At 35.2% G+C, this 14,918-nt stretch overlaps 1 protein-coding gene across 1 annotated transcript in view; it reads left to right on the top strand.

The window, feature by feature from the left end:
* PTPN12 (protein tyrosine phosphatase non-receptor type 12) overlaps positions 1–14,918 on the top strand; it is an 85,169-nt gene that overhangs the window by 35,806 nt on the left and 34,445 nt on the right. Inside the window, exons 2-8 of the mRNA XM_075490991.1 lie at positions 1,118–1,226; positions 4,900–4,976; positions 6,016–6,111; positions 7,212–7,250; positions 8,041–8,112; positions 11,102–11,161; positions 14,519–14,661. Of these exons, the coding sequence (XP_075347106.1) occupies positions 1,118–1,226; positions 4,900–4,976; positions 6,016–6,111; positions 7,212–7,250; positions 8,041–8,112; positions 11,102–11,161; positions 14,519–14,661 (596 nt within the window). The remainder of the gene's footprint in view (positions 1–1,117; positions 1,227–4,899; positions 4,977–6,015; positions 6,112–7,211; positions 7,251–8,040; positions 8,113–11,101; positions 11,162–14,518; positions 14,662–14,918) is intronic.

The following is a 14,918-nucleotide window of genomic DNA, read 5'->3' as shown; positions in this document are numbered from 1 at the left end:
AATCAAGCATTGAAGATGGAGGGAGGGGAATGTGAACAACCTCTATCCTTCTACCTGTGCAGAATACCACTCAGAGGAGAGACTAAACTTCTTTTGAAGCTACATCCTCAGTTTTCCTCTTGATCGTCTTATATACCACCACCATGTCAGTGTTGGTAGAATGGCTGGTTTTGCAACCACCTAGCTTTAGCTGGAAGCCAGAGTTAACTCTCTGAGTTCTTCAGGTTCCTTTTTAAACCTGGATGTCTACACAATCTAAAATAACAAGCACTGTTGGCACCTCTTGTAATTTTTTTTTTTTTTTTTTTTTGCCAAAGAGGATTTATACTCTTTTCTTCCTCCTCAGTTTTAAGGTTGCAAAGGCCTAATTTGAGTGGGATGATAAAAACTGTATTGCTCTTTTTATTTCCTAGGTTGCTGGAAGGCATGGGCTGGATTTTATTATTAGAGGTTTTGACTGTTTTGAACTTTTTGGATTTGATATAGATGGAGGGGGAAAAAATGACATTGTGAATACAGCAGACCTCCTGTCACTCATCTTAATTGCGAATACCTTGTACCTGAGAGGCAGGGACCTTCTTTCTAATGGTGAGCTTGAAACTCAACAGGAGTTGGGCATTAGGAGTTGATGCCTGTTAAAAGTGAGATTTTGCTTTCTGTTCGGTTGTCAGTGTTGGAAGCCATGTGCTTCAGAGCAAAGTACCAGCTGCTAACAGCTGTTCCTGAGCCAGCCTGCTCTGTGCTCTTCCTCCAGGTATTCTGAGCAATAACAGATTTTTCTGTTTCTCACAGGTGTTCTTAATGCAGCTGTTACTCCCTAACAGGGCAGTGTATTTCCTAAATAAAATATAGCTGTATCCCATACTGGTGCTGTAGTGGCTTTTCCAAAGTTCCATGTCTCATAATGTATAGAGCTGGCTTCAACCTGGTTGTAAACTGCTGATGAGCGAAAAGTACTGGATAATTAGATTTTTAAACTTCATCATAAAGAATATTGTTAAAGGAGAGAAGAGGGTTTTTTTGAGTGATTGTCTTATACTTCATCAATGAAGCTAATACCTTGTGATGTTTCTGTTATCTTGAGACTTGAAAATATAACATAAATATTTTATTTCAGAGGTTAAGAAGATTATCAACAAAATACAGAACAGAGAAGATCTACCCAACAGCCACTGGAGAAAAAGAAGAAAATGTTAAAAAGAATAGATACAAGGATATATTGCCATGTAAGTCTGATTTACATGTTAATAGAAGACAAAGGAAAGTGCTTGTTACTCTTAATGCATTTTGAATTTTACTATTTAGTTATTACTGAAAGGAAAATTGGAGATAATTTGCTGAAATATAACTTTCATAAAATCTTTATTTTTAACTTGGAAGGCAAAGTAAGTGAACATTTGTATATTTTATTAGGAGAGCTATTACCTAAAGATAAAATGTGTGCTAGGTCCCAAGCCATATCAAGCTGATACTTTCATTTTAGCTTGGAATAGTCTAGAACTTTACTAGGTGCCTAACTGTGTTTTTTCCTTATCAGCATGTTATTCATGGTAGAAAACAAACAAATGCCAGCATAAACTCTAGGTGAAATTTTAAGGGGCCTTAAGGAACCTGGTTTTGTGGTTTGAAGTAAAATAGATTTTTTTTTTTTTGCTTGTTTGTATCCTGCAAACGGTGTCAGAGAACTTTCAGTCCTGGATTATCTTTGGTTTGTATTTTGCTAGATCCCAAATGAAATTCTGTTCAATGTACGAACATACAAAACAGGAGTCAGAGCATAACTTAAATTTTAAAACCACCAATGTGTGGATATAACAGATCAGTGATCTATAATGACAGGATTGCCTGTTACAAGTTCACTTTGTGTAGCTCGTGAGGCCCTGTATTTCAGAAGCTCTTACTGTGCTTCTCAGTATGAACAGCTGACAGTGAGATTAAAGGATAGTCTTCTGACAAATGCCATTTTTTCATATCCCAGAAGATTAGCAACAGATACATTTTAGTCTGCTTAGTTTTCTCAGAAGTGTTAGGAGGTTTATAACCAATTTGGAGCTGAAAATGGTCTTAAGCATCATTAGCTTTCATTTCCAAAATGTGTTCTAGTAATAAACTCCAGTGAGTTACTGTGTGTTTCAGATTGTTGTATACCTGTGTGCTCTGTTTTTTCTAGTGCTGGAATTTTTAGTGTTTATCAGCACTTGGAGCAACGCTTCCAGCAAGTAAATTTGGCCTTAAAGCCACAGGCCCTAGACTGTTTAGCAAGGTGGGCATAGTGCTTGCTGCTGCAGTGAGAAGGAAAGGCATGTGTGTTCATATTTTGCTGGAGGATATATGTATAACATACATTACCTGTTGAAGAGTAGTGTGGTACTAAGCTCAACTGCAGCAAAATAGTTAAATATCATTGGGGTTTTTCTGTTTGTTTTGGTTTTTTTTAGTTGGGAGGAAATATGTTTAATGGATGGAGTGAAAAAGAGAGGGGAAGTTGTTACTGTCTTAGAGTTGTTATACTCTTTCTTCTGTGCTGGCATTTTGGTAGATCATGAACAATATTGCAAAATCTTGGTAGCATCTAGGCTGAATTTGAGACGCTTAATAGCTACTACAGTAGTGAATGGCTGCAACTAGTGTGGTAGATGTGATTTTCTTTCATCTACATAAAAATAAAAACTGAGTCATTGGGACCTGAAAGGGAACACAGATCACACTGGGGAAAATGAGCAAACCTCAAAACTGACATTGAGGAAAATTGAAGGTATATTTTCAGTTAAAGTGAGAATATCTTCAAACATCCGAAGGTTCCAGCAATAAAGTGATGGGAGACCAGCTTGACAGAAATGAAAGCCAGGAGATGTTTTGGAAGAGGAAGGGGGATGATACTTTGCCTATCTTTCATAAATCCAGACAAAAACCTTACATTTGTAGCTTAATGGGAGATCAGTGCTATATTTATCAGAAATTGTTACTGCTACCAGAGAGATCAGTACCTCAACACTAAGTACTGGCTTCAGGGTAAAACGTGTGCATGTTCACGTTACAGTGTACTAAGCCATCCTAAATAATAGTTAAATGAAACATCGTGTTCACTGGTTACCTGAAGACACCCATGAGTAATCGTTAGGTGAACCTTTAAGCTATATATAAATATGCAAACACTTAATCTTCTGACACTGGAACCTGCAATGGAATTGTTTTTGAGAATTCTATTCCAGATCTAAAACTCTGAAAGAGCTGAGCTGTGGCAGATAGAGGCAGGCTGGAAACACTGACATTTGGAAACTGCTCTAGAATTTTGGATCTGCTGTGCTGGGAAGATAGGAGCCCTCATTAGCCTACCACTTTAATTAGTCTGATCCGCCATGTAAAAGTAGTTTTTAGTATTAAGTCTGTGACACCACTGCATGCTTATGAAATGTTCTTGCTTTTACATTATATGTATGAGAGTGTAATAAAGTGTAATATGTTTTAAGGGTTTCTCTAGGCCTTTATGTGAGAGCACATTGTCTTTAGATATGTGGTCTCGTAATCTACAGCTGTGCTTTTTTAGGAAGCATTAAATGGTAACACAAATTTTTTGCATGTTATCAGGACTCTGGCAGAAAATTTCACAGCCTTGGAAGCAAGTATCTTGGAAGATTTTTGGAAGAGCTTTCTTGTATAGAAATAACTTTTAGTATGTACATCTTGTGGGCATGGTTCCCTGTTTTATTACTAGTGGTGTTTTGACAAAAAAACCCCTCAACCAACCATATTTCCTTTTTTTAAATGGACTCGTTCTTTATGTTTTTTCTTGAATTTAGCTCTAAGGAAAGTTTTAGCAGCTGTTCTGTGGTTGAGAAATTGACCCTGGGAGCAGGAAGTAACAGAAGTTGCTTGATCAGATGCTGTTTCTGCAGATACTTCTGTTGCCCTGTTTGAAGATATTTTTTAAATTTTGATTTCCAATTTATTGTAGTACTAAATAAACTAAAACGGCCGTTATTGTAGAGATAGATTGAATGATTTTTTTTATGTGCTAGGTAGGAAGTGTTGGTATCAACACGAGCTGGAAGGACTGGCAAACCTGCCAACCACCTACCATCCTTCTTATTAAGAATCATCAAGTTGTTTCTGTATTAAAGATGCACTTAATTTTTTTCAATGCCAAAAAGAATTCCAAGGTGTTTAGTTTATTCTGTCAACAAGTGATAAAGGCTATTTTCAAGACTGCTGAGGATTTTGATCTCCAAAGGTCTGCTGTTTTTATAAGAAGCTTTCTCTGAGACAGTCAGTAATGATTGAGGCAGAAACTTGAAATGTCAGATCCCCCAAAATGAAGGAATCTGCTGCTTCTAGTTTAGAAGTGCCCCGGCAGAGTGCTTAGCCCAGTGTTTGGGGGATAGAGGTCAGTCTGTGCCTGAGCAATAAACCCCAGCGCATGTTTCATGTTGTAGTACTTGATGGACTCCTCCTTGGCAGAGACATTAAGACCTGCCGGCTGCTTTAACCATGCACTGGTGTTTTATTCTTTCTCCTTTCTGTAAATGAACACAGTAAATGTGCCTCTAATTCTGACCATTATGATCCGTGTTAATCTTGTGTAACTACAATTTTGATTATTTCTGATCAATTGAATTTTGCCTCTTCGTAATGAATCGCTTTTGGAATTCCAGTAGTTGGTACTCTGTAAACTTGAGCATCAGAAGCACATAGCAGTAGGGCCTACTCTGCTTATCCCTGCCTGAGCTGGTTTACCCATAAATTCAATTGACTGACTTGCTTGTGTGACTTATCTTTGGGAAACATTCTTTAGTGCTTAATTTCTTCGATACGTATTATATGTACTATATATTATATTTACTGTTATATATTGATTTACATGTGTTGTAATTATTGTTAAAAAAAAAATTCTTCTTTTAGTTGATCATAGCCGGGTTAAACTGACCTTAAAAACTCCCCCACAAGATTCAGACTACATCAATGCAAACTTTATTAAGGTATGTATTACTATCTTAAAAGTTATTAAATTCTTTTTAAGCTTTTATTTCATATCAGTGCAGTTTAAGTTCTTATCTCAGACTATAATGTTAAAAGCTGTGAGGGAAGATTTTCTTTTAGTATGGCTTGAATAAATTTGCAAACATGATGCCATTTATAGAGCAATTTTTAAAGTTTTAATATTACTTGAAGTGTAAGTATAATATAAAATACTTCATTTTAGAGTGATAGGCAACCAAATTGGAACTTTATACTGTAGGAAAATTCAGATATGATTGTTTTAACAGTTGACACTGTTAAAAATACCAGATTTTGAGAGGCTGTTTTTAGGGATAATAAATGAGGTGTTTGACAAATTGTGTACATTAATATGCACTTCTTGCTATTGATGGCAGAAGTGTGGCAATGGAATTACATCTAACAATCTTAAAGTGAAGCCAGAATTTGGCTAAAAACCTGTTACACTTGTTTCAAAGTGTGAATATCTTGGGTTTTCCTTGTAGCCTTATTCTGATGCTGGTTCTACACAGTAATGCTTATTCAGAAACAGTTGTTCCTATAAATCTCACTTCATGAATGTTTGGCTTAAAAAGCTGAATGTAAATGTCTTCAAGCTTTATATAAAACAAATTTTAAAACTTTGGATTTTTGAAATGTGGTATTGCTGGGAGAGGGGAATTTAAATTTGTTCAAGGGGATGCTTTTTGGCAGAAAGACTTTCAAATTTTCATCATTAAATGTTTGAGTAATAAAGAAAATGCAGATTTAAAGGGAATCCTCAGAATCTGAACATACAGAAACTTAATATTTTCTGGTAGTCTCTGGCTACACAGTAGCCAGTATAATCTCAGGCCTCCCTTGAAATCACCAGCAAAATTCCCTGTAGTGTAAATGGGACTCATATGTCATATTCACCCTTTCTGTTGGATCAAAGAAAAAGGTATTCTAATTTTACATGATTATAATCTAACGCCTTTTTTTATTCAGTGCAGATAAATTTTCTTTATAAACATTACTGGTTCCTTTGTGTAATCCTAGGGAGTACATGGGCCAAAAGCATATGTTGCTACGCAGGGACCATTAGCAAATACAGTAATAGACTTCTGGAGGATGATATGGGAATACAATGTTGCCGTAAGTACCTACTTAAAAACCAGAATCGGGTATTACCTTATTTGATGGCACAGTGATTGTGTATCTTTTGCCTGAGCTGGCTGCTATTGTTAAAAAAAGTAGGCAGTGGTTTAGCCCATTTACTTCCCGTATCTTGTTTTTGCAGTTTAAATAGCATTCTATATATCATTAATATTACTTAATCAGTTTAATAATGTAAATTCAAAGTAATAATTTCATTGAATGAATATGAAATCATGCATATTTATGAATATTGTTTGGTGCTTGCTTACATCTGTCCTGTAGGAGATCTTACAGCTCTGACTTGATGTGGACTGACAAAATCAGATGCAGAAGCACCATGTGAAACAAAAAAATAAAAGCCTATCTTTCTATTTATGTTAATTTGGGGTTACTTAATGGTTTATATATTCTACATCTGTATAAACAGCCATTGTCAGGAGTTACTTTTAAGTACTGTTAAAATTGGGTATGTTTGACAAAGTATTCCTGAATATATTTTTTTGTTTTATCAGACACTTAAGTCATGGTTACTTATTGTAACAAATATTTTACCTGTTGGTGCATTTTTATTGTGCTAGTCACGTTAATGTATAGCTGTTAATTCAATTTCAATTAATTATTTCCATTTCAATTATTTCAATTAATTCAATTAATTGAAATAGCTTCACCTAAGAAATCTGATTCTTGTTCTTTAAATAGGTTTTTCCACTTATTTTAAGCAGTCTATGTAATTTTAAACAAATATAGCTATGTTTCTTCCAGTTGGCAAGTGGTTCTATATTTTTATGATTAAGTTTAGACTTTACAGTCAGGCTGAATAAATAAATAAGGTATTTTTACAGGATTACAGTGAATTCAAATTAAGAAGCCTTAAAATGTTGTATTAGTGTTGTAGATTATTTTGTGCAGGATAGAATTTGGGTACTATTTTAGAATTTAAAAAGTGCACATCTGCAGGTAGGAAAATAGTATTAATTAGTCTCTTCAGTAGTAACCAATTAAGAAGTATCAGTATCAGATAGAAGCAAGCAGTAAAGTGTTGGTGAATTTACTTGATCTAAAACCAGCTAACTTTGAGCATCTTTTTTTCTTTTCAGATAATTGTAATGGCCTGTCGAGAATTTGAAATGGGAAGGGTATGTACACTAAATACAAAACTAAATGAGCATTGCCCATGCAGGGCAATATGCCAGTACCTGTGAAGCTTCAGAGGCCAAATCCATAACTGTAATAATAATCTGCCAGATTCAATGAGAATGTCTATCCTTGTATTTGTATGCATAGAAAATAGTGAATGCAACTGCTTTTCTTGGCTCCATTTATAGCATTACATTATTATTTAGGTGTCATCTCGGTGGAATATATGTGTTTGTGTACAGAACTGTACCAATGGTCAGTTTCTGATCATGTCACTATGAAAAAAACCTTGCTCTTTGTGGGATGTAGGCTAACTATCAAAATCCTGACTCCTTCAGAGTTTTGTGTCAATTGATACAGCTGCAAAAACAATCTATCTTTTAAATCTCTCTGCTATATTCTTATGACCTGAGAAGGAGAAAAAATGTGCACCAGAATTGTGAATTCCAAATTTTCACAACTAAATTAGCTCTCATTGCTTCCCTCTGTATGATGCATGCTTGCACATATGTAGGCAATAAGTTCATGTCCTAATTTACAAAGTGTCTTTTGGCTCTATTGGTCATCTGGGTTTTTTTGGTTTTGCTTTTCTTTTGGAATCTGAAAGAAAAGACATTTTACTATCTTAAAAGTAGTCCAGCAAGGCACCAGTAGGCAGATGTTAAGGAAAAGAACTGAATAAGAGAGAGAATAAGGCATTCAAGATTATAATTTTGTCTGCTCTGCTTCTGTTAATCATTATTTTTCAGTACTATGCATGAATTAAATTGGGATTCTTTGCTTTAACAGAAAAAATGTGAACGTTACTGGCCTCTATATGGAGAAGCAGCTGTAACTTTCGGACCATTTCGTGTTTCTTGTGTAAGTATAAAAATTTGTATATTAATTTTGAAGGATTGAATGCTTTTGTTGAACAGTTATTTCAAGTTACAAACAGTTTGTATTACAAAACAAATGCTTTTTAATTGTTCAGTACCAAATTTTACGTAAAGACTCTCAAAGGAATGCAATGGAAAACAATGTGTTTATCTAAACTGTGTTCTTTTTTTGAATCCTCCATGATTTTTTTTTTTTTTTTAAAGTAGGGAACCTGTGTGCCTTGGTCTTGTATCTTTCTATGTATCATTTCTTTAGCTTTACATGATGTAGTCTTGAATGTCTGTACCATACTCAAGAAATCAAATAATATTGATGCAGTTCTTTGTCTCCATTATGACTTGTGCGTTCTGGATGTGCATGAGCAGTGAAAGTAACACTGGAATAGGTTATTTTCTTTAAGTTACATAAAGTTAATTATCATGAATAAAGAAAATGGAAACGAAACGCCTAATTTTTTTTAAACTTGTTTCTGTTGGTAACAGATACAGGTTTATTTGAAAATACTTCCTTTGCTTCTATTGTTGCTTTTAAAATCAAAACAAAAATGAGAAGCAGATCACCATGAGCTCTGAATCTTTTCCTGGAGAATTGCCGGGGGGTAACTGTCAAGTAAGCTGTGATTCCAGCAAGATGGAGGAAACCTGAATGTTTCCATTGCATGTTGTGTCGGTGTGATCAGGAGTTCTGATCTCTCAGAATAACTACTAGAGCCTCTTCCAGTTTTGATACTTGGTTCTAAATGGTAACATAAGGATTTCTGGCACATTAATAGGCAGGAAGAGGGACTGTGGATATCTCCTACACCAAGCACAGCAGGGAATTGAAAGTAATCATTTTTTTTGGCACCTGTCGTCTTAGCATCACACAAGAGTATACCCCAATGGATTTTTGCAATCATCTTTCCTCGGTAGAGAAAGCTGGATAGTAAAAGAAGTCATGGTGCAATTACCATTTCACAAAAGGGGACCACTTACATAGCAGAAATTCATTAACTGTGAGGTTTTCAGGGTATGGGTGAGGATATGGTGTGTGGGAGCATAGCCACCAAAATCAATGATCAGCATTCCATAGGTGTGGGATAGTATCTGGTTGCCTTTGTACACACATGTTTATGTATCTTTATTTCTTCCTGCTTTAAGCACATTTGTGGCCTGTTTGTCCAACTCCTAGCTCTTGGAATTCTGATTGCATAGCCTTTACTTCTAGATGACGCCAGGGGCCATCCAGCCTATTGCATTGTGTTCAATGACAGCCTAATTACTTAAGGGAAGAGAATAGAATATAAGCCATGTATAGGATGACCCTTCTTGTACTTGTTGTCAGCTTCTAGCAATGGACTAGCAGGACTTCCTTAATTGGGTGTTGCCCCTGGATTATCAATATTTTTATAATGCAGTGGATGATGAATCTGACAAATATTTTTTGTTTGGGATTTGTTTTTTGTCACTTATTCTTTCTGACATTCACATCATTGTGTTGTTGGAAGAAACACTTCCTTGTGTCTTTATTTTTAATCTTGCCACTTGGTAGTTTAATCAGGTTCTATTATGTTCTTTTAGTTACTATTAGGATGTGAATGAAACCTGCCATTAAAGTGTTGAGTATAACCGTCGTCAGTATAAATGATCTTACTGTGAACTTTTTACACTGGAGTTCATGATTGGTCTTAGCTGTTCAGTTATTCTAAAACAGTGGAATTGATCCATTCCAGATTGATCTCAAAACTTTTTTTTTCTTCTCCTTAACTCAAAATTACTTGAGTTTGGACAGGAACTGCTATTTTCTGGCTGAAGTGCTTTAAGGTGTTCAGAAAGAGCTAGCATGCCAGTTTATCGAGCTCTTCTTAATCCTACTTTGAAATAGTCTACCAAGAATTAAGTACACTTAAAGTTCATCTTGTCAGGAAAGCAAGCATATACTTACAAATTTTAGTCTAAAGATTCTGAGTAGCCTTCTCCTACCTTAAATTGATTTAAAAAATGGCTTGTGCGGGTTTTTTTTGTGGGATTCCGCCCCCCCCCCCCCCCCCCCCCCCCCCCGGCACCTAGTGCGTGATGGTTGCATACCTGGCAAGTATTTGTGAAAAGGGATTGTGTATACACTGCAATTGACTTCTCAGCTGCAGCTGAGAATATATTACCTTTTGGTACAGTGGTGTGTATGAGTTCCATTGCTGCTAGCTATGCACTATCTCCTTCAACCCTGCAAGGTGTTCTTGATGGAAGGGTTTTCTTGATGGAAAATGGTAAATTCCTAGTAGCAGGTAGGAACACATTAAAGCATATATGCAGTCTCCTAAATTCACTGTGGGAAGCTGTAATGCTAAGCTTTTAAAGGCATCTGATAGGTGTGATATTACTGATATTTTAAGTACAGTAATATTGTTTGGTGTTTACAGTATAAACTTTCCTTGATGTTCCAAAGGCAGATTTGAAAATTCTGGGAGCCTAGAAGCTATGCTTTTTGGCCACAGCCATGATAGTTACAATGACCCGTTCAGATGCACCCTTAATTGAAAATAATAGAAGGGGAAAAAACAAAAGGAGGTGCCACAGGATAGAGTGATAAGAGGCTGAAGTTTATAGAGCAGAAGTGTTATAGAAGGATGGCTGTGGGAGGCAATCTGTAAATTAAATAAATGTATGGAGAAATAAAGCAAAAGTAGTACTTTGAAATACTTTTACAAGGTTTATTGATGGGTTTCAGGAGCAGGCTAGACTCCTACTGGTTTGAAAACTCATATTTTTATTTTAAGTACAAGTAACATCTTTCACAGATATGTTGTGTAGCAAGCTAAGTTGCTGCTGTTTTAAAATCCATGTTTGGATTGCCTATCTTTTGGGGAACTCGTAGATACAAACCCAGTAAATTAAAAAAAAGACACCTGAGTTTAAAGTTTGGGTTTTTACTTATATCCTGTATGCTGAATATTGATCTTCTTTCCAATTCATTACTGTTTTCTCATGTTTAGGAAGCTGAGCAAGCAAGAACAGATTACTTCATTAGAACATTATTACTTGAATTTCAAAATGTAAGTATACAATCACTTCTGGTCTCAACTTTAATGGTTGCTCAAAGGTCTCTAAAATGATAGAACAGAGGAAAGTCATGAAAATATCTTCACTTTTTCAGGTGCTGACTCTGTATATATGTAAATCATCAAGTTTAGAAGTGATGTTAAAAGCTTAGTATATAAGAAAAGAGTAGTGAAACTCTTTACTTGTGTTTTATGTATGTTCTTGGTTAGCCAAAGGTGTGTGATGGTCTTCAATAGCATGTGTTGACAACTAGAAAGCTTCTGTCACCCTAGGAGAATTTCATTGTTTACCCCAACTGAAAAATATGATGACAAACTGAATCAAACTTGTAAAAAAAACCCCTGTTTCCTCTAGTTAACTTCTTTTTGGGTAAAGTATGTGTACTTGTTAGAATTTGCCCTATACTTTCATTTATTGTCAAGAGGGTTTTACAATGTTAAAAGATATTTTTGATTCCCGTTCATATATTTGTATTGCCAAATAAAAATAAAGCAAGAATGACATCAACTTAGTGATTTATTTTTTCCCCAAAGTTTCGCACTCTATCTTGTAAAAAGTTACTCTTTTTGGAATTGAAATAGATACGAAAAATATGGAATGTTCTTGAATAAATGGAGTTGCATTGACTTTTGCCTTGGAGAACTTCTGCATGGGGGAATTGTATGTATTATATTCAAGGGTCAAGATAGAAATGTGCTTTTAAAAGCGAGCTCAAGACTTTGGAATTCTTGAAGATTTGGTATCCTAGTGTTCAAGATGTGGAATTAGCTTACCAGAAAAGTATTCTGGTAAACCAATTCATTTACACTCTTTGTTAAGTTGGCAGCTGTAAACGGTTACAATTAGTCTCTGTATGGAAGAAATTGAGTTTATTCATCTTAGTGAAAACTTATGACACAAACTACTGTAAAACATGAGGCCTGATTCATGAACTGAGTGTGTTATGTTAACTGTGAAAATTGTCATATTTTCAGTGAAATAAAAGCACTTGCATTCTCACATAAGTGTTAAGAATGAATGATTTAAGCCTTTCTTTCAAACTTGTACTCAAGTGTCAGATTTGAGGTGATTGTTTATTTTTCTGAAAAGCAACTGTCAGTAAAAAAGCGTAGAGCTGTCCTGCAAAACATGAAGGTTGTCAGTCTATTTCATGGAATACCTGTCACTTTAATTGGCATCCTGTATTAAGAAATTATTTATTACAGGTTAGTCTCACTTATGGTTAGTTTTCTTTAGCAATGCTTTGTTCAACAACTGATATGACAACAGTTATGAAAGCTGTTTAGTCACAAGGGGGTAATTTTGGGGGGTAATTTTTGTCTGCAGTAGCTCGCTAGGTACTTGCCATGGGATGCATGAACTTCATCAGTTTGTTTCTGTCAGTGTGTACTGAATGTTTGTAACTGACTGTGCTATGAAACTTTTTAGATAGCAGAAATTAACTGCATAACTGTGCGGTTTGCAAATTTTTTTGAAATGGTGCATTTAAAAACAGAACTGAAAAGATGCAAAAACCCCAAAGCAGAACCTATGTTACTTTTAATACCTCCATATTATGAGAATTGGTTACTTCAGAAACTTTTGAAACTTCAGAAATTTTGCTTGCATATACTATCCATGCAAATCATGTTTAGCTACTTGACTTCCATGAGTTCTGTTCCCGTTAATTTTTATAGGATACCTGTATACTACATAAACTAAGTCATAACAAAAAGCTACAGTTTGTGTTATGCTTTTGATCGTGGCAAAGAGCCCAAAGTTTACGTTCCTTTAAGGAGTAATGTAACTGAAAGGATTAACAAGATATGTTGATACCTATGCAGCTGATAAAATGATCTTTCTTCAGACTTCCCTAGCAAATTTGCTTTAGGATTTCTGTGAGCACCTGTTTTGGTAATGAATTACAGACTTTTCATCTTACTTTAAGGAATTCTAAGTGTAGCCTTGAACTGGGGAGGAAAATATATATTTGTGGTATAAAGTAATATACTTTTAAGTTCACTTTCTGGTTTTCCAGGATAATGAAAAGTTTTGCAACTTCTGTAAAATTTTCAATGGAGTATCATACAAAATACTATGCAAAAGAATTTATAATTCATATAAATATACAAAGTTATTCTAGTTTCTAGCAGGAAAACCAGTTTGACTGAAACTTGAAGATTATTTTAGGCTAAAACACCAGGTTCTTTCTTAAAAAGTGGCAGTAAAAAAAGGACTATGAAGGTTCCTTTTTTAATTTCCATATAAAAAGCATAAATTCAAATATTTTTTTCTGACAGTTCTGCTAATGTGAAAAATCACTGGGTTTTTCTCTTTAAATTTAATGAAGTGAAAGTTCTTGGTGGGCCTTAATAGGCAGTTGTAACTTCTCTGCTTCCTTACTGATGATGTTGGTTTTACGTAATCAGTTGGATTTTTAAAATTTCTCTTCTTACGCTGGATTTTCTCTTGTTTTTACTAGCTACAGCACTTCCACAGGTCTGGCAAAAGTTGTTGGTCATCAAAAATAATTGGTTCAATTGGAATATATAAATTTCTATGCTCAAGAAGCCCACTATGTTGCTTCTCAAATAAGTAAACAGAAGGTAGCACAGGTCTTAACTTGTAACCTGTAACGTTGATCAAAACATTAATACACCTCTCTAGCACATTACTTTGAGGGTACACTAGAATCCAGAGGTGTGACAACAGCATGGAAGTGTGTAGTAGAAGTAGCTATACTGCGAATGGTTTGGGTAATGATGAGAAAGAGGATTTGGCTTTCAGGGATTCAGGTAGCTGAGTAACTAGGCTGTTCTAAAGCCTGCTTCTTACCTTGTCTTTAGTACTATTATAACATGAGCTAACTAGAATAAAAGTGTACCTACTGTTGTTGCAAGTGTGATCCATATGTAGATACGGTCTGAATTATGGCTCTCATTTTCTTAATTTCCCTTTGTGTGCGCACGCACATGCACACACACACACTTTACTTTGTAATGTGACAAAACAACCACCCCCCTCACCCCATTTTTTTTTTCCAATGTAAGTTTCTGGAGTACGACTGGACAAAGAACCTTCCATGGTGGTCTTTCCTTTTCTTTCTCCCTTTCAAAGCTTAAGACTGTAAGGACAGAGAATCTTTTAACACAGTGCAACTTTGAAGCCCCATATATTATAGAGAGGGGCTTCTGTGAACCATCCCATAGTGCTTTCTCCTATGCATTAGCAGCACTCAAAATACTACTTCAGAATTTTCCTTTTGTTTTTAGAACTTAGTATTCCATGCAAACAGAACAGAACTTATTATTTCATGCAAACTCCTCAGATATGTACTATCATTAACACCTTTCTCCCTCCCTCTCCCTTAGGAGACTCGTAGTGTCTATCAGTTTCATTATGTTAACTGGCCTGATCATGATGTCCCTTCATCTTTTGATTCTATTCTGGACATGATCAGCTTGATGAGAGAATACCAGGAACATGAAGATGTACCAATTTGCATACACTGCAGGTATCAAATATATTTATTTTTTAAGTTTATATACGCTTTAATTTTTTTGAAGTCTAGACTTTTGATGTGAGATGCACTGTTTAATTCTAAATCAGACTTTATTTATTTATTTTAGTTTTCTAAAAAGGCATATTTCCTCATGTCAAAACTTGGCTCAAAATCATACAGTCTTCATTGTCTTAAAACTCATGCCACAGTGAAATTTTGCTTCTATTTCAGTTTAAGACAGAATATCAGTCAGGAAAGAATTAGTCTGT

This window comes from Mycteria americana, chromosome 1 (genome assembly GCF_035582795.1).
Source record: "Mycteria americana isolate JAX WOST 10 ecotype Jacksonville Zoo and Gardens chromosome 1, USCA_MyAme_1.0, whole genome shotgun sequence".
NCBI lineage: Eukaryota > Metazoa > Chordata > Aves > Ciconiiformes > Ciconiidae > Mycteria > Mycteria americana.
This window is presented reverse-complemented; position numbering and strand designations above follow the sequence as displayed.